At 36.4% G+C, this 18,398-nt stretch overlaps 2 protein-coding genes across 6 annotated transcripts; one reads left to right on the plus strand and one right to left on the minus strand.

The window, feature by feature from the left end:
• Window positions 1-2,332: 2,332 nt before the first annotated feature.
• LOC127792635 (zinc finger CCCH domain-containing protein 18) lies at window positions 2,333-8,201 on the minus strand. Of its 5 annotated transcripts, none has more exons than XM_052323222.1 (9): window positions 7,049-7,844; window positions 6,879-6,964; window positions 5,585-6,541; window positions 5,315-5,482; window positions 5,036-5,215; window positions 3,681-3,757; window positions 3,283-3,450; window positions 3,031-3,154; window positions 2,333-2,917 (listed from the first exon to the last, which is right to left on the minus strand). In XM_052323222.1, the coding sequence occupies exons 2-9, from the start codon at window positions 6,884-6,886 to the stop codon at window positions 2,848-2,850; spliced, it is 1,752 nt and encodes a 583-aa protein (XP_052179182.1). In that variant the 5' UTR covers window positions 6,887-6,964; window positions 7,049-7,844; the 3' UTR covers window positions 2,333-2,847. The 5 variants fall into 5 exon arrangements, with proteins under 5 accessions (XP_052179182.1, XP_052179180.1, XP_052179184.1 ...); XM_052323220.1 differs by having other exon boundaries at window positions 2,333-2,920; XM_052323224.1 differs by lacking the exons at window positions 6,879-6,964; window positions 7,049-7,844 and adding an exon at window positions 7,851-8,201 and having other exon boundaries at window positions 2,333-2,920; window positions 5,585-6,535.
• A 2,452-nt stretch (window positions 8,202-10,653) lies between these two features.
• On the plus strand, window positions 10,654-15,851 carry LOC127792441 (vacuolar protein-sorting-associated protein 11 homolog). Its single transcript, XM_052322928.1, has 5 exons — window positions 10,654-10,959; window positions 11,291-11,467; window positions 11,590-11,913; window positions 12,008-13,786; window positions 14,657-15,851. Exons 1-5 carry the CDS (start codon window positions 10,738-10,740, stop codon window positions 15,044-15,046), a joined length of 2,892 nt encoding a protein of 963 aa, XP_052178888.1. The 5' UTR covers window positions 10,654-10,737; the 3' UTR covers window positions 15,047-15,851.
• The last annotated feature ends 2,547 nt before the right edge of the window (window positions 15,852-18,398 follow it).

The raw sequence follows: 18,398 nt of genomic DNA on the forward strand, positions 1-18,398 counted from the left end.
TTATCTTTTCTCTACAACGACCATCTCAACGTTGGTGCAAGCCAATTTGTCGTGGGAATAAGCCCACCATTGCAGTAAATCCACAAATGAGAGGTCTAAGCGGTCGTCTAAAAGAAGAGACAACGGGAGGGGGATAAACATGGCAACGATCAACGATCAAGGTTTATGTATCTATGTATTTGATTATTGATTTTGTGTATATGTATATTTAGTTATTTTGTGTATTTTATTATCGATTTTGTGCATATATGTATTTGATTATTTTGTGTTGTTGATTATTAATTTTGTATATATGTGTATTTGATTATTTTATATATGCATTTATATTTGATCATTTTGTGTATTAAGTGTTCAAAGATAATCCCACAACTAAATTAATTGTATTCACAAACAAAGTGTGAGCAATTATCTAAATTAGAGATAACTATATTAAATATATTTATAGTTTTTTTTTACAAAATTACACATTAGTGAATTATCTCATTGTAAACCCAAATCACATAAAATTTGTATCATATTTTTTTCTAAATTTTTCAATATAATCTATATAAAATGATAGATCGTTGTTGAAATTTTATTTTTAACATATTAAAATTTTAAATTTATTGCTATGGAATTATTTCATACAATTAAAAAATATTAGTAAATTAATTTAAAAATATACTAAATATTATTAGAATTTAATACTTTAATATTTACTATTAAATTTTTATAGTAATAAAAATTATAGATAAAGTAAAATAAATTAAATTAAATTTTATTAATAAATAAATAAAATAGGAAGGAGAATATGGAGTATAGTTAGAGCAACTACACTTTTCGAGTTGAAAAAGTTAATAATAAATTGTTTATAATATAATAAAAAATAAAATAAAAAATTGTAGTTGGAGGCACTCTAATAGATATTATGTCCATTAAAAAAAAATAAAGTTTTAAGAGGTTTTCTTTCTTGGTTTGTACGAACTTGAAAATGATTGATTGGATGTATTTGTTTATTTATAAAGATTCCTGGTACTGGCAGTGAATCCCGTGAAAGATTCTTCCATGGGGGGGAGGTGAAAAGTACATCACTTCGGAGAAATTCATGGTAAAAACCAATCCAATTTGTCATCCTCATGTGACGTGGATTCTTTTTTTACTGGTGTTTTCACCTTTCTTAATTTCCTCTTGTTTTTTTGTCTTTTTTGTTAAAGTTGAATTACAATTATTATCCTTAAATTTACCAAAAAGTTAAATCTACTTTTGATGTTTAAAGAAATAATAGTTATTTTACTTACTTTTACTATTCTAAATATACTTTTCTTCCATCATTATTTCACATATATAAAAAAATTTAATATAATAAAAATACTTTTATATTTTCTTTTTTTTTCTTATGACAAAATAGTTGAAATTTAACTATTTACTATCTTCATCACAAGAGAAAGAGATAAACAAATTACAAAAATTTATCTAATTTATTAGATAATATGAATTTTAACTGTCAATAATATCTGTTTTTGAAAGAAATTTTAAGAATATTAAGTGTGATTTATTTATTTTTTTAATGGAGAAATAATGAATGAGAGAGACAGATTAATGGGAAAAAATTAAGAAGAAAAGTACATTTTTTTTTAAAAAAAAATTGGGTGAATGCTGAGCTGTATGGACAAAGATGAAGGACACATGGCACAGCTGTTGATGGGCCCACAAATCTTTGGGTAAATCACAACAGGCCCACACCCAAATCATCACATCATATCAGGAGCCAACCCAACCCAACCATGAAGAATGAAAGAACATGCAGCAGCAGCCCTGATTTTCTCTGATCATTAAAAGTCAACATTCCTACTGGCTGACAATGATCCTCCCTCTTCAATCATCCCCCCCTCATTAATAATAATGCTTTCCAAAACATGACTATATATATATATATTAAATGTATATATTTTATGTTTAGATAGGAAAATACCCATTGAAAGCGAAAGACTTTATAACAATAAGAATAAAGTGCCAATAGAGCTTCTTTATAACAATAAAGATTGTTCTTCAACTTCCAACAGTATTTTGCAAGCATAAACATATTAGCAAGAAGGTCTAAGGGATGCTTATTCCACAAGTTTTAAATTATTAAATTTTGATGTGAACCTTAAAACAACCCAAATAGACCAAAGTCTAATTGAGTTGGGGAATCGACTTCGCTTGATAATTAGGCCAATTTTGATCCAAATTCATAGAAAACCTGAACCAACCAAAACCAAGAGTTCTCCAAACAAGGGCTGTCACATAGAGACAAAGACAACACAATAATTGAAGAAGAGAGAAATGCAGACAAAAAAGAGGGGGCCAAAGGCAAAGATTAAAACTGCAAATTCTTTATATATTTATTATTAGAATATAGTGTCTGGTGTTGCAGAGATGTTCCTCTACACTTTGCTGAATTATACTCTGAACCACCACCCTGCTGCTGCATATTTCACTACTACTTCCTTACTTCCTCAAAGCTAAACCAAACTATACTTACATTCTTTTCTAAGCAGCCTCCATGGCCGCCTCTGCTTCCTGTGAATTAGCGTTAAGACTGAGAAAAGAAAACCCTGTTTTATATATATATATATATCATATATCTATCATATCTATCTCTATCTATGATCTATACCAATATGCTTCTTTGCCTCCTCCACTCTTAAGCCAAGAGAAGGAGCGAAGAGAGATCCCATTTGTCAGTTTGTTGTTTCCGGGGACTTAGGAGGTGACGGACGGCTTTGCAGGCGAACTACTGGCCGGTTGCAAGGGAAAAGCGGGGAGAAAGCGAGAATGTGTCGGGGTTTCTGCCCTCTACCTCTAGGTTGTTGTTTGTTTCCAAGTCTAAGTAACTGTCGAAATGCTGGTTCCTACAGCCGGAGCAAATGGGCTGTCTGGAAGGTTAAGTCCTTGGCTGCTGCAGGCATTTCATGCAAAACCAACCAAAGGCAAAGCATGGAACGGAAAGTGATTTTTTCCTCCTTTCCCGGTACTGAAAGCTAAATCGACAGCCATAGTTTTACATACCTGTCCTGGTCGTTGTAACGAGTCTTTACATTCCTAAGTTTCTCATCGGTGGTGGAGCCACTGTTGAGCACATCCAGCAGGTAGTTGAAATGTTCGGGAGATGGGAACTCGGTCTGTTCTTGGTCTGAGGTGCGTCCAAAAGGAGAAGAAATGTCAAGCCGTGAGGATATAGAACTGGGATTTGGAGCAAGAAGAGATAACAAAAAGAACAAATAAAAAGAGATGAGATTTATGGATGTGGAGTTTGAAAACCTTCTGAGAGATTCAGCTCGTTCAGCGGGTTGCCAATGTACTGCTCCTGGTTTACCGCTTTTGGTGCCATTTGCAACACGGAGAGATGCCTACCCTCAGCTTCAAGCGCCTGATGTTCTTCCATGAGCTGCTTGCTGAATGGCATTGAAGCGGCAAAACCTCTAGGCACTACATAACAAAAACAGGCAACAAAAAATATGATCAGAAATAGAAGAAATCCATAGACCAAAAAGGTTTCCCAAAAAAAAAAAAAAAAACAATAATCCAGCCAGTTGCAAGTGTTGATGCAACATTCAGCCTATCAATTTGACTGAAAATTTTGGCCGAAGTATCATTGTTCTTCAAAAGAACAAAATGCTCTAAAGGCATCTGGGTTTAGACAAGAGTGCTCATCTCACCTGAGTGAACTTCGGATTCTGGACCAGCAAAGTGGGAAGCATAGAACATTGGATGCGGAATTTTATCCACATACTTCCTGCACACAAAGATCACTCTCAGAATAGATCTCAAAACAGCATATAGCACGTAGTCTCAATGTTCTAGCAAAAAACTAAAAAATAAATAGGGCGTTTACAGTGCACGACAGACTACCTACTTTGTAAGGATCAGGAGAACAGAAAGAAAGATTCTAAGAAAGAAGGGAATTTCTTTTCAGCATTCAGAATCAGTGTTTTAAGATAGAAAAGCTGGAATTAAATGGAGCATTGAACTAAAAGTTTTATTTCAGGAAAAAGAAGGCATAGAAAGCAGATGAGTTTGCAGGGTGGGCTGTTAAAATTTAAGGTTAAAACAATGGGATCGAATCATAAAAGACAGTGAAACTGAAAAACAATTGGATACAGCTACTTTTCTTTATGCATAATTTTCTTCCTAAAGCTAGAAGAAGTTTACTTGAAAAGCCCAGAAGGATGAGATAAAAAAATCGTGTTCACTAAGAAACAGCTCAAGTACACAAACAGAAAAGGTGAAAATTTTGAACTATTTGTTCAGACGTGCTGGGAAAGAGACCAATGATACCGCCAGGTGTCAATTCTAAGATAACACGTGTAAGGAGACAATAAATGATACAAAAAGGACTTTAACAATGATATAGTTGTAACGAGAAAAACGAGACTTGGTGCCAACAAAATAGTATCTATGATGCAAGTCCTAACACTAGCGAAGATTGCGTCATAGCAACACTAACAGAATTTTCAACAGACAAGATAGAATAACAAGTTTAAGATACGAGCAACAACCAAAAAAATGCAAATAGATGAAGTATGAAGATATAATTCCTTGTCTTGATGTGCACGAGAAGAGACAAATAACAGCTGATGGGTGCCGATTATGAGATAATGTGTGTGGATGAGATATTAAACAATACAATAGGAAGTCCTACAAATCGGCAAAACAGAATTTAAGATATAAGCGACAAATGGGGCAAAACTGTACATATATGAATAGACAAAGTACAATTATCCAATTATTTGTTTGGATGCACTCAAGGATGGGCCAATGGTACCAGCAAGTACCAATTGCGAGATAACACATATAAGGAGATATTAAATAATACAGGAGGAAGTTGTCCAAAAATGGCATAACTGTAAGAAGAAATAAGGCTTGTAATCAACAAAACACTATCTGTGGAATGAGTGACGAAAAACTGAACTTTACATCTCAACCCAAGCAAAGAAAGAAAAACGCAAAGGGAATTTACAACATCAAACGAGAAAGAATGACAAGCTTCCTTCCAAACAGGCAAAATTCATACCTGTCAACAAGTTTTGACTTCTCTCTGTAAGGTTTCACCAGAACACGAGCACCACACACAAAATGAGGATTTCCCTTCATCAAAACCTGCTTGACTGTTTCAGCAAAAACAAAGGTGACAAACCCAAACATCCTCTTCTGTTGGCAAGGAATCCTCACATCTTGGACAGGTCCATATTTGCTATAGAAGAAAAGGTTTCGACATGGAAAGAAAGCTTCAATACAAACAGAAAACACATATAAACATAGCATACTCTTTCAACAATGCCTGAGTTCTTACTTGAAATAGTTGGAAACATCCTGCTCCGTGAAGGTGCTCTCAGCTGGAAAGGTAAGGTAGATCTGCCTAGAACCAGCAACCATTGCTCCATGATCACTTCTTTCACCATTGAAGTCCATGTATTTTCGAACATCTTCTGCCAAAATAACTGAATGCTGGCCATGAGGTCTGCAATAAAAGCCATAATCCATTGATTAATGTAGAGAAATACATATATTCCAATCTGTAAACATGCTTGACCAACAAACAACAGAAATTCATGAATGGCACCTATCGATGAGACGAATGCTGTTATTCAGTCGAGCAAGCAGTTTGGTCAGGCTATAACCAGCCTTACCATGCCTTTGGCTTTCAGTGAGGTACCCCTCAGCCTGTAGAGTCCTTCCATATTTCTCATAGTACAACATAGGCAAAGAGGCAATTGATACAGGACACCCTCTTCGTGACCTCAAAAGCTCAGTGATCTCCAATTCTAACTTCTCGAGAGATCCAGGCGAGAAGGTGTGATCATCATTTGCAAGTTCATTCGAAGAAGCATTGAACATCTGAGAGAAGTTTTCTGTCATGGGATGACCATGGAAATACCGGCAGTTGGTTCCATGCTTACAGAACCCCTTGATGAAGTAATGGCAAACCTTAACAGGAAACTCCGGCAAGCTAGGGGTCCTCCGGTTTGCTCTTGGCCCTAAAGCAGGTTGTTCTGGGTAATAATAATTGCCAGCGAAATCTGAAGCAACTGAATTAACAGGATCCAGTTGATCTTCCAGAGACAAGAACTGGAGTTGGCCATGGAGGTTGGCAACTGGATCAGCATAAGATGGCGGCACAAACTCCACATTACCAACTGCCTGCTGATCAACATTTATTTGGGGATCAAAGTAAAGATTGGTGGCTCGAAAATTTGCTGGAGATGAAAATGCACCAGATGAAGTTGGCACGAATGGCACAAACTGGAAGGGAAGATCTGGAGCAGGTGCTGGATTAACCTGAGGAGAAATTGGGGCAGAAACTGCTTGTGAGGTGGATAATCCAAGGTCAGATTTGGCTTTGTTAATCCAAGAGTGGAGCAGATTATCCGGGCTGAAGGCCAGCCGGATCATGTCACGTTCAGCATTCTCTTGCAATAGGATATATCCAAGGATTTTCGACACGTTTTCTGGCTCTAATTTCTGGATCCTGTTGTATACAACCTTTGTAGACTCAGGAAGGTCCATCTCGAACCTTGACCTTCAAACAAAATGTATGTTCACTTAGATTACCTTGACTAAACAAAAGAAATCTATATCCAAAAAAAGAAAGTTTCCAAAATCCATCAATGACATTGGATAAACCATGTAAGCAAAAACACCACATTTTGTGCCCGGATGAAAATGTGTATAATGATGAAACAACGAGCAGATCTAGTAACCAAGGAATCCACAAACACACGCAGAATGGTATAGCACCGGATATGTCAAAGATCCCAAGAACTTTAATCCATTTCATGCCAACTCTTAAAATTGCACGACCAATCAAAAGCACAGGAGCAAATTGTAAGTGAAAACGGTAATGCATAATTGTTCACCATTTCATTCGAGCAATTACTTCAACCACATTGAATTCAGTATACCCAGCTTATCAGAATCAACAAAAGACATTATGGTCCACAACCTGCAAGTTTAAGCCACAGATAGGATTTTCGAAGATTTGGCCAAAATAAGAAGGTATAACATAGAGAACGAAGGCAAATGTAACCTTGAAGAAGCTCGAAGAACATAAATGGCAGAACAGCAAAGCAGAAGGGCTTTTTACTTCTATTTTTTGAACAGAACGAAACACAATGGTTTTGAGCCCAAAAAAATAGCAACTCCAAATTAGACACAAGTTTCTTCTTCTGCAAAAGGAAATGACAGAGAAGACCCATCTTCACCATGCCCCAACTGGGAAATAACAAAAAGGAGGATTTCACGAACAGATTTGCATAATCATCAAAACCCAGGAAAGGAGAAGTTTCTTTTCTTATCTTTTCCATGAAAAGCAGCAGAAGAAAACCCAGTTGCCATCAGAAACGCCGTGTGCTCTTTCCATCAAAGCAACGCATTAGTTGCACCAAATTAAGGAAGAGGACAATCCTTTTCTTGTTCCGAAGAAGGAAACAAATTTAAAGCACAAAATAGAGAATTGGGCACCAACAATTTCTCAACAACATTTTGAAACAAACCCAATAATCTCCCATTTTGAGGATGGAAACTCAAAAACACCAAAAGCTTGCATCTTCTACATTTCAATGAAAACCCATTTGGTTTTAAACAAAACCCATGTCAAAAATCATAATTTCAAGTAGACAAGAAGAAAACAAAGCTTCCACATTAAACAAGTTCGAACAACTCAGTGAAGCCCACACACAAAAGAAACCCACCATAACAAAACCCATTTCCAAATTCAATCATTCAAACTAATTTCCCACAAAAAGAAGAGGGAAAAAAAAAAAAGGAAAGGGAAGCAAAGAGCATGAGCATGGAAATTAACCATTTTAGTGCAAGGATCTAAAACCCACCAAATCTTAGATGCCCTCTTGAACAGAAAAGCAAGGTCAAACCAATCAATCCATGGCCTCAAAACTCCTCCATGATTGATTGATTACTCTCTCTTCTCCTCTCTCTCTCTCTCTCTCTCTCCCCTCCTCTCTCTATCTCTCTCTCTCTCTCTTCTTCCTTCTCCCTTCTCTCTCCTCCCCCCCCTCTGCCTCCTTGTTTTTGCTATTTTTATCCTATTCCATTCTCATAAATATGCCCACAATTCTCCGCAAAAACGACACCAATCTTAAAAAAAGCAAATTGACAGAAAGGATAACTTTAGAGAGCGCTTTGTCTTTAGTTCAAATCACTAACATAAGAACACTCACTCTCGGATACACCCCCCGAAAAAACCCCCCCGAAACTAAAAAAGCAAAACCCCCCGCAAAATTTTGTAGAAATCCCAAGTAATACCCAAAATAAGAAAACTACCCGTTCAAATCCTTTTTCAAAATTCAAAACGTCGGCTTATTTATTTGATTTGAAAACTTCTTTCGCCCGTCGTTACAGAAAATTGCGGGAATTTATTGGAAATGCGCCTGGAATTTCGACAACAGCACCCCCCCCCCCCAAAATGACCGTTTTCTCCCTCATTAATAAACTTAATTTCGGATTTATCCATGCGCCCTGCCCCCACCCCTTAAAAAAAAAGAATTAAAAAATCAGTATATCCAGGTAACTGAACGGGTCGGCCGGGAAATGTTACGCTGCGATCGTCGCACACCATTCTTTCGGTGTCAGTGGATTCCAATCACCACAAACTGAGATTAAATACTTAACCACACTTGTTTTATTGGCTCATTTAACTAATAATTTTAATATTATTATTATTAAATTTAGTAAAATCTTATATATTGAGACGGTGGTGGATCTAAGAAAGGGTGGGTTCAAAAGACTGTCACGGAGATACTTTATTGCCACGTAGAATGGCTGATGCGGCATCGGCTGATGATAGGCGGTGCGATCAGATCTTGTCTCTTTTGATCGGGCGGTTGTCATTTTGCGAGGAGTTGCAATGCGTGGGCACGCGCAGCACCGCATGGCTGCCACTTGTGCCGTACTTAGGAGCCACTGATGCCAGGTATATCAGGGATTGAAATCCAAAGTCAAGTCGAAGACTCAAACCCCGCTGCCACATACACCGTCCGTGGGCCCCACCCCACCCCCTTCATCTCCCCAAATCCTACCTGTCAATTTAGCGGGTCCCACCTTGATTTTCGCCTTGGCTATATACGTATGTATGTATGCATACATACAAGTCATAAATTAAAATTAAAATAAGTAAATTATATATATAATTTTATATGGGATGTAATTTATAATAAATAAATAACCATTTTTAAAAATAAAAAAAAGGGTATGCGCGAAATGGCAATTTTGTAATAGTTAAGTGTAGAAGTGGCAATAAGGGCAAGTTACTAAAGTTGAAGGAGATCTATTCAACCAATTGCCTCAACTTCTCAAGGAGAGATCCCAGGGAATGATCATTGAAGTATCCAAATTTAGATTTGATTTGGAGAAATCTTTGTACTGTTAAGATCCTCCATTAGAACAGGGCAACCTTCCTTTTAACAAAATTACGTGGCTCATCACTATTTACAGATAATGACAGATATAATAATATCATTATTTATTATATTAATTTATTTCTGTCACGAATTAACATTTTAAGAACAATTGCTTATGGTCGTGTTGCCCAAGAATGAATATGACATTCCCTCTTATTTTAATTTTGTAGTGCTCGCCATTTTTTCATATTGTGTGGATTTGGGGATTAGGTTTGAAATCAATTTGATGATCAGGTTGTAAATGAGTCGATGTGTTTGTGAGTGATTCGATATTTGACTTGATAAAAACTTATTTAACTCCATTCATTAAGATAAATGGACTAAATTTGAACTTAATTTTGAAATTTAATATATAAACGAGTTTAATTTGAATTCAATAAAGTTTGATTTATTAAAACTGTGAATATGTTCGATTAAAAGGTTGTAAGCATGCTCGATTAGAAGTTCGAGAATAAATCGTAAATAAATTCGTTTATAAATACATTTATTTAATCATTTAATATAATATAATATATATAATAAATCAAAATAACAAATAGATTTAAGTAAAATAATAAGTTCTCAAACTCGAACTCGCCAGTAAATGCTCGAGCAAGACTTGTCAACTTTTGACTAGTTGAGCCGAAACTCAAATCTAGAAATTAGATCGCAAGTTGAGTTTGAACTTAGTTAACTTCAATTCAACTTGATTTGGTGTTTAATGAGTAAGTAAACATTTCATTTCGATGTTTAAAGTCATATAAATAAAATGATTTTTCAAACCATCACCTATATATTTTGATTAAAAAATAATATATACACCCATAAAAATAGTTAATGAGATTGTTAAGACCTTATATACTCATTTGAGGCCTTGTTTTCAACCAATATAAAGTGTCGCTTTCTTCCATAACCAGTTTACTTGAAATCCTAATCTAATTAATTGTCTATTTCTCCAGAGTATCTATAAGTCTACCGGAGTCAAGTCAACGCAAGTAATCAACTTCTATGTCCCGATAGAGCTCATGATAGTCCTACGACCACCTTTAACCCATTGGGCCCAACAAGTGATGTAATAACTCTAAAGCTGGTAGGCTCGTGGGCCAAGGTCTATTGGGCTTTTCCAATTTAGGTCCCTCTCTGGACTCGTTTAGGCCCATGATCTTCTTTCTGGGCTTCAGCCTGTCAGAAATTAAGAGGAAACAATAATAGAAAAGAAAGAAAATTCGAAACTCCGGGAAGCCGAAGTAAAAAGCGGTCTGAGAATCGTTCTGGGGCGATCGTTCCACGAGCAAGTAGGCGCTTGGATTTCGCCGGAGGGATGTACCAGTGGAGGAAATTCGAGTTCTTCGAGGAGAAATTCGCCGGAAAATGCTCGATCCCCGACGAAGTCGCCGGAAAGATCACGTGCTCTTCGAGCGGGAGGGGCAAGATCGTGGTCGGCTCCGACGACGGCAACGTCAGCCTCCTCGATCGAGGATTGAAGTTCAACTATGGCTTCCAAGCTCACTCCTCATCCGTCGTCTTCATCCAGCAGCTCAAGGTTTTTGATCTCCTCCAAAATTTGGGTCACTTTACTCGTATATTGTTGATTTGTGAATAAACCGGAGTTTATAATCACAATAGGGGAACAATTTAAAGCGGCATGAAAAGGAAAGGAAAAGGAAACGAAGAAATTGAGGATAGATTTGTTTATTTATTTAGTTTTAAGCGAGAAGAAGATGAGTAATAAATGTTTTTAATCATTTTTTGGGGGGGGCTTTTATCGGCCATAAACAAATGTATATGTTTGAGAATTCTTAGTCGGTGTTATCAAGGTTTGTTGTGGATGGAAATTGATGCTTGTGTGTGTGTGTGTGTTTGGGATAAATCAGCAACGCAACTTCCTAGTAACTGTTGGGGAAGACGAACAAGTTTCTCCTCAGCTATCGGCAATGTGCCTCAAGGTTTTTGACCTCGACAAGACACAGCCAGAGGGATCAAGCTCTTCGAGTGCTCCTGAATGTGTCCAGATTTTGCGGATATTTACTAACCAGTTTCCTGAAGCAAAGGTATTTGTTGCTTCTAGTTATTTTCTGCCTCTCACTAAAGTTGAAGTTCATTTGTGCAATGTTCAATAAGAAGTTTGAATTCCTTCATCTTGAAGTAATTGTAGCATCTTAGTTTTATGCAGATTACAGCCTTTTTAGTTCTGGAGGAAGCACCACCGATATTGCTTATAGCAATTGGATTGGACAATGGTTGCATTTATGGCATCAGAGGGGACATTGCACGGGAGCGTATCAAACGCTTCAAGCTTCAGGTGGATAATCATTCAGACAAAAGTCAATCTGCTATAATGGGTTTGGGGTTTCGGGTGGATGGTCAAGCTACTCAGTTATTTGCAGTAACTCCAACTTCTGTGAGCTTGTTTAGCTTGCAGACTGAACCATATAGTCGGCATACCCTAGATCAGATTGGATGTAATGCTACTGCTGTGGCAATGAGTGACCGCTTGGTATGCAGTTCTAATCTTTTTATTATACTATTATAGTTGGCAATTTTCTTGCTATTTGTTTGTGATAGTTGTTTCATTACTATCCTTGTATCAGGAGCTAATTATTGGCAGAGAGGAAGCTATATATTTCTATGAAGTCGATGGTCGTGGCCCTTGTTGGGCCTTTGAGGGAGAGAAGAAATTCATTGGATGGTTTCGTGGATATCTTTTATGTGTTATTGCAGATCAAAGAAGTGGAAAGAATACTTTCAACATTTATGACCTAAAGAACCGCTTAATTGCCCACAGTTTGGTTATTAAGGAGGTTTCTCAGATGCTTTGTGAATGGGGTAACATTATACTTATAATGGAAGATAAATCAGCTCTATGCATTGGCGAGAAGGATATGGAGAGCAAGTTGGATATGCTCTTTAAGAAGAACCTCTATACCGTAGCTATCAATCTTGTTTCAACTCAGCAAGCTGATGCTGCTGCAACAGCTGAAGTGCTGAGGAAGTATGGGGATCATTTATACAGCAAACAAGACTATGATGAGGCTATGGCTCAGTACATCAGCACCATTGGTCACCTTGAACCTTCATATGTGATACAAAAGTTTTTAGATGCTCAAAGAATCTACAACCTTACAAATTACTTGGAAAAATTACATGAAAAAGGGCTTGCATCAAAAGATCATACAACTCTTCTGTTAAATTGCTACACTAAATTGAAAGATGTGGACAAGCTTAACGTGTTCATAAAAAGTGAGGATGGTGTTGGAGAGCACAAGTTTGATGTTGAAACTGCAATAAGGGTTTGCCGTGCTGCCAATTATCATGAACATGCAATGTATGTAGCAAAGAAGGCTGGGAGGCACGAATGGTACCTAAAGATCTTACTTGAAGACTTGGGTAGTTATGAAGAAGCTTTGCAGTATATTTCTAGTCTCGATTTGAGTCAAGCTGGGGTGACAATAAAAGAATATGGGAAAATTCTTATAGAGCACAAGCCTGTTGAAACTATTAGAATACTCATGAGGCTTTGCACAGAGGAGGGAGAACCAGCTAAGAAGGGTACCTCAAGCAGTACATACATGCCCATGCTACCATCACCTGTCGATTTTCTAAACATATTTATTCATCATCCAGAGTCACTTATGGATTTTCTTGAGAAGTACACAAATAAAGTGAAGGACTCACCTGCTCAAGTAGAAATTCATAATACGCTCTTGGAGTTATACTTGTCTAATGACTTGAGCTTCCCGTCGATTTCACAAGGTAAGATTGGTGAACGTAGTAATTTCGGAGGGGAAGGACCATCAGTAGCAGCTGTAATGTCAAAAGCGAAGTCCAATGGCAAATTGAGTGTGGATAATAAGGATTTAATTAAAGAAAAGGATCGTCAAGAAAGACTTCAAAAGGGGCTTCGCTTGCTTAAGAATGCGTGGCCATCTGACCTAGAGCATCCACTATATGATGTTGACCTTGCCATAATTCTGTGTGAAATGAATGCATTCAAAGAAGGGCTATTATATCTATATGAGAAGATGAAACTCTATAAAGAAGTGATTGCTTGCTACATGCAGGCTCATGACCATGAGGGCTTGATTGCATGCTGCAAGAGGCTGGGGGATTCAGGTAAGGGAGGTGACACATCGCTGTGGGCAGATGTACTAAAATACTTTGGTGAACTAGGGGAAGATTGCTCAAAAGAAGTGAAGGAGGTTTTGACTTACATCGAGAGAGATGACATCTTGCCTCCTATAATTGTTCTCCAGACCCTGTCCAGAAACCCCTGCCTCACTCTCTCTGTCATCAAAGATTACATAGCTAGAAAACTTGAACAGGAATCGAAGCTAATAGAAGAAGACAGGCGATCCATTGAGAAATATCAGGTTAGTGTTTAATTATTTCATAATCACATTGGAATTCATGTGCCCTACCCTATGTTATCATTTGAGCGGAAGTTGCCAATTAAACAATTATGCTAACAAACCTCTTCTTGGTAATTTCATGCACGTCATTAACAACTCTTGAAAATTGATGGATATGGAAAGTAGTTACTGGGTCTGATTGTACCCTTGATTAGCATGAATAGTTATAGATTGTATAAATATAACATTCTTCTCGTATTTCAAATCAATTGGTTGTCCACTTTCTCTTCAACCATTTTCCAATATAGTGATCAACTCTTCTTCCTTTACTTTCTTGGTTTTAAAATTCAAGTTGGCTGATTCGGTAAGGCACAAATTCCGAAGATATCAAACAATTTTATAGGATTATGAAACTTGTGTTCTCCCTTTAAGCGATCAATGGTAAAAGAATTTTTGTGGGATTTAAATTCCTCTGATGAATTGAAAGGTGGTTTGAATCTCGCTCCCCCCCCCCCCCCCCCCAACAAAAAAAAAAAAAAGGCATTTAGGGTCAATTGAAGGGTTTGGTGTCAGGAAAAGAATTTAAGGGTCATCAAGCTTCTCTTCTGTGCCACATTTCTTTTAGGTTTTCAATGGTGGAATTTCTTTTCCTATTCACATTTCTCTTGGTCTCCTACTAGACATATATCTCTGTGAGTCCTGGTCATGTTTATAAAGATAGTAATTTTCTCTACTTTTTTTACTATTGCTCCTTGAGAAGGACGAAAATCATATTGTTGAGGTTCTCTTTTGATGGGAACCTGATCCTCAAACACTATATGATATCTGAAATATTTGTCAAGTGAGAGAATTGAATGATCCTACTTTTTTGGTTTTTGCAATATTGTGCAGGAAGAAACTTTGGCAATGAGAAAGGAAATCCAGGATCTAAGGACAAATGCCAGGATCTTCCAGCTTAGCAAATGCACTGCTTGTACTTTTACCCTTGATCTTCCTGCTGTCCACTTTATGTGCATGCATTCTTTCCATCAGCGCTGCCTTGGCGACAATGAGAAAGAATGCCCTGAGTGTGCTCCAGAGTACAGATCTGTCTTGGAAAAGAAAAGAAGCTTAGAGCAGAACTCCAAAGACCAAGATCGGTTCTTCCAGCAAGTTAAGAGTTCAAAGGATGGATTTTCTGTGATTGCCGAGTATTTTAGTAAGGGAATCATTAGCAAAACAAGTACTGGAGCAAATGGCACACTTAGGCCAGGCAACACTTCTTCCAGCAGTGGCTTCTAGTGGCTTCTCAGTATTGTGCTTCTTTGTATTCACTCTTTTATGCGCTGTCTTGCAAGCATTTGTGAACCTTGTTAAGGAGTTTTGAATGTGGGTCAAAATTGAGTGACTTTGGGATTTCTCTGCAATTTGTGGCTATTAGCAAAGAGAATTAGCTGGTAGAGCTCCAATTGATCTGGTCTCCAGGAAGAGAGAACTTCTGAGGTTTCTCATCAGAGAAAATACAGGGGAAGGTTATTGAGTGTGTTGTATATTGAAACTAGCTGGTGTAGTATCATACAGAGATATCTTGCCTGATTTTCTGTCGAGTGAGTTATATGGTCTATATGTTCAATCTTTCCTGCAAATCAAATAATTTTGGTGATTTCTGTTCACTACATTTTTTGGTTCCTTGATGGGCGGGCTAGAATCCATATAGCTGACCCTACCTGGTGGATTAAGACTTCCTGTTGTTGTGATTTGCTTGCTGTCTGTCAGCATCATCACACATTATGTGATCGTGCACTAGTTCCCTGGCCTACATATTATTCGCATCAACTAGTCACCAGTTAATCATTTCAGCATGCAGAGAACTTGTCGAGTTCAAACTGATTATGTCTTTATGGAGTTTGGTCCCTTCTGGTTGATTTATGTTCAGCAATGCAGGTTATTTTGTAAGGCCGATCCATCATATTAAAAATGATACTTTGCAACATTTGTTTCAATCACTTTCTATGGTATATCTTGTATTTGTAATCGGTTGACAAAGTGTCCAAAATGATTCATAATCTTTCATGGCTTTTATGTGGATTAGTCTCACTTTTTGATACTAGAGCTGCTTATGCATCCATAATTAATATAAAGATAGCATGCCCCTCATCTTATCATTCTGAATTTGTTGCATTCTGTAAAGCGTAAGTACTTAATGCAGGGTAGACCATGAAGGAGGCCAACTTCAGAACATTGGTTTATCTTTTTTAATCTTTTATGGTAGCTGGAACTTTATATTATTGAGGAAATTTAATTATTTGATTTATTTTCATTGTATTAGGTTTAATTTTTACATCCTGTGTCCTTGCAACTCTGTGAATATGTATATGTGCATACCTCATAATGTAGAAAAACTATTTCAGTCTTGGCATATTAATTGAATTAGATTAAGATATTGAATTGCCCTCACTCAGTATTCTCTATCTGGTTTCTATTCTAGCTCTCTCTCTCTGCAACTGTCTCAGTTTTCCTCTCCACATGCTTCTGCCCTGCCTCTTTCCTTCTCTCCTCTGTTCATTCAACATCAACACCAATCCTGTGTTTGTGAATTTTGATGCACCTCGGATACTTGGGAACATGTTACTTCATGTTCTAGAAACAAGGCTTCCCTCCTTTATCCAGAAAACTCTCCAGCTTATCCAAATTTGTAGTTACACAGTCAGTTTCCAGCTTATCAAGTAGATTGAACCTGACCTGATCTCTATTGCTCATTGCTAGAGTTTGGATGCCATTGCTGTCAACTGGAAAAAACACTGGTTTTGATTGGGAATATTAGAGTTATCCTAATGGACGAAGTGCTTTGATGGAGATTTCCAGATTGCTCCTACTCTTTTCTGCATGTTTTTTTTTGCCTATATGTATGACTCGAAACATTTGCTTCTTAGTATTTGGCCACTGAAGAGAGACCCCAGGAATCCAATAATTGCAAGGTGCTAACCAATAATGCTGGGACAATTGTTAAGTGTAGAGATTCTTTCTCTTCAGTCTTCTACCTATAATCATGTTTCTGTTGGCCCCAGTATGCTGACTTGTCTTTATGTTCTCACCTCTTAGCCTTTGTTGATTATGTACTGGTGAAGAAGCATCTGATGAATCTTTTGTTATTTTATGATTGGATTATGTTCTGTTTGTAACTGTGGGTTAGACTGGGCTTCTCTAAAAGCTATGCAATATGTAGTGTATGCTGATGAACTACCTTTTTTTTTAATTCTTCTTCCTATCAAACTTCAAACTGATAGTTACTATCTTTCATGTACACACCGAGTAAATCTATTGAGCACACGTAATACTTTACAAATCACGTGTACTAAATAAGCACATAAATGTTTATACATTTTGAAGTCCTTTTCACCACTACATTATGTGGTCTAGATTTGTTCCTCTTTAAGTGCTGCTTTGAGGTATATTCTACTACCAGGCCTTTCTTCAAGTCCTTTTCACCACTCCACTCTGTGGTCCAGATTTGTTCCTCTTTTAAGTGTTGTTTGAGGTATATTCTACTCTACCAGGCCTTTCTTTTCTGATATGAGAAAGTAATCCCATATTTTTCGTACCATTTCTAAGTAGTTTTCTCAGTGGAAATTTCTTTCCAATAAGAAAGTACATCACAGTTCTTGTAAAGTAGGAAGTCTTGCGCATTAGGGTTGCTTTCTAAGTAGGAAGTCTTGTGCATTAGGGTCGCTTTCAACTAGTTTTCTCAAGTTTTTTCCTATTACAATTTGAGTTCTTTGTCAATTTTTAATTTTGGGAAATCAAATTAGTATGAGGGTGTGTTTGATTGAAAAAAGGTGAAAAAGAAAAATATTTTTCAATTCCATAGAAAATAATTCCCATCTTCCCCCTAGTTACAATTTTCTATAAAAAAATGAGCCAAAACATGCTTCAATGTGTTGTACCAATAAAATTTTTCATGAAAAATGTTAACCAATCAAACATGAAGAAAGAAAAATTTTTCATTGATTTAACATTTTTCATGAAAAATAATTACAATCAAACATGCTCTTATTTATTTTTAATATTGAATTATTAGAATAAATTCAAGACAATAACGTAAGTATTGTTTTTTTTGTATTTTAGTTTTTAATTTTAAGTTTTGAATTTATTTTTAATTTTATATTTTGAGTGTTTATTTTAAAATTATTGAAAATGAGTTTTTTTGTTTGTAATATTTTTTGTATTTTGAAAATTTTAAACGTATTTATTATGAAAATAGTTAAAATATATTTTATTATTTTAAAAATTTTATAAGTTTTTATTTTAAAGATATAAAAATAAACATATTTTTATTATTTTTAAAAAAAATTAAAATTTAAAAACTAAAAACGAATTGAAAAGAATATGGCAATATGACTTAATAATTGTCATTATTATACATGATAATTCCAACTACGCCCAATTAGCGGGTTGAAAAGGATTGGATTATCTAGCTGTGCAAGTCTGATTGAGACTAATCTGGTTGTCTCCCTTTCTGTGCAAGTGTATTTAATTATTGAATGAATTAATTCAATCACTAGTTACAACTCTTGAATACTAATAACAATAAAATTATATATAATTGAAGTGGTGTAGTTGGTCAGTATACCCATTTAGAATGTTACATTCTCGT

Source organism: Diospyros lotus, chromosome 15 (assembly GCF_014633365.1).
Source record: "Diospyros lotus cultivar Yz01 chromosome 15, ASM1463336v1, whole genome shotgun sequence".
In the NCBI taxonomy this organism is placed as follows: domain Eukaryota; kingdom Viridiplantae; phylum Streptophyta; class Magnoliopsida; order Ericales; family Ebenaceae; genus Diospyros; species Diospyros lotus.

What these genes read in the sequence shown, in the direction of transcription:
- LOC127792635 (XM_052323220.1), bottom strand. An exon ending in AGAATCCGAAGTTCACTCAG is followed by an intron (nt 3,451 to 3,680) that starts GTGAGATGAGCA and finishes TTTGTTATGTAG; the next exon opens with TGCCTAGAGGTTTTGCCGCT. An exon ending in CGTTACAACGACCAGGACAG is followed by an intron (nt 2,921 to 3,030) that starts GTATGTAAAACT and finishes AAATGCCTGCAG; the next exon opens with CAGCCAAGGACTTAACCTTC.
- LOC127792441 (XM_052322928.1), top strand. Translation starts at nt 10,738, where the DNA reads ATGTACCAGTGGAGGAAATTCGAGTTCTTCGAGGAGAAATTCGCCGGA. An exon ending in TCTTCATCCAGCAGCTCAAG is followed by an intron (nt 10,960 to 11,290) that starts GTTTTTGATCTC and finishes GGGATAAATCAG; the next exon opens with CAACGCAACTTCCTAGTAAC. An exon ending in GATCCATTGAGAAATATCAG is followed by an intron (nt 13,787 to 14,656) that starts GTTAGTGTTTAA and finishes AATATTGTGCAG; the next exon opens with GAAGAAACTTTGGCAATGAG.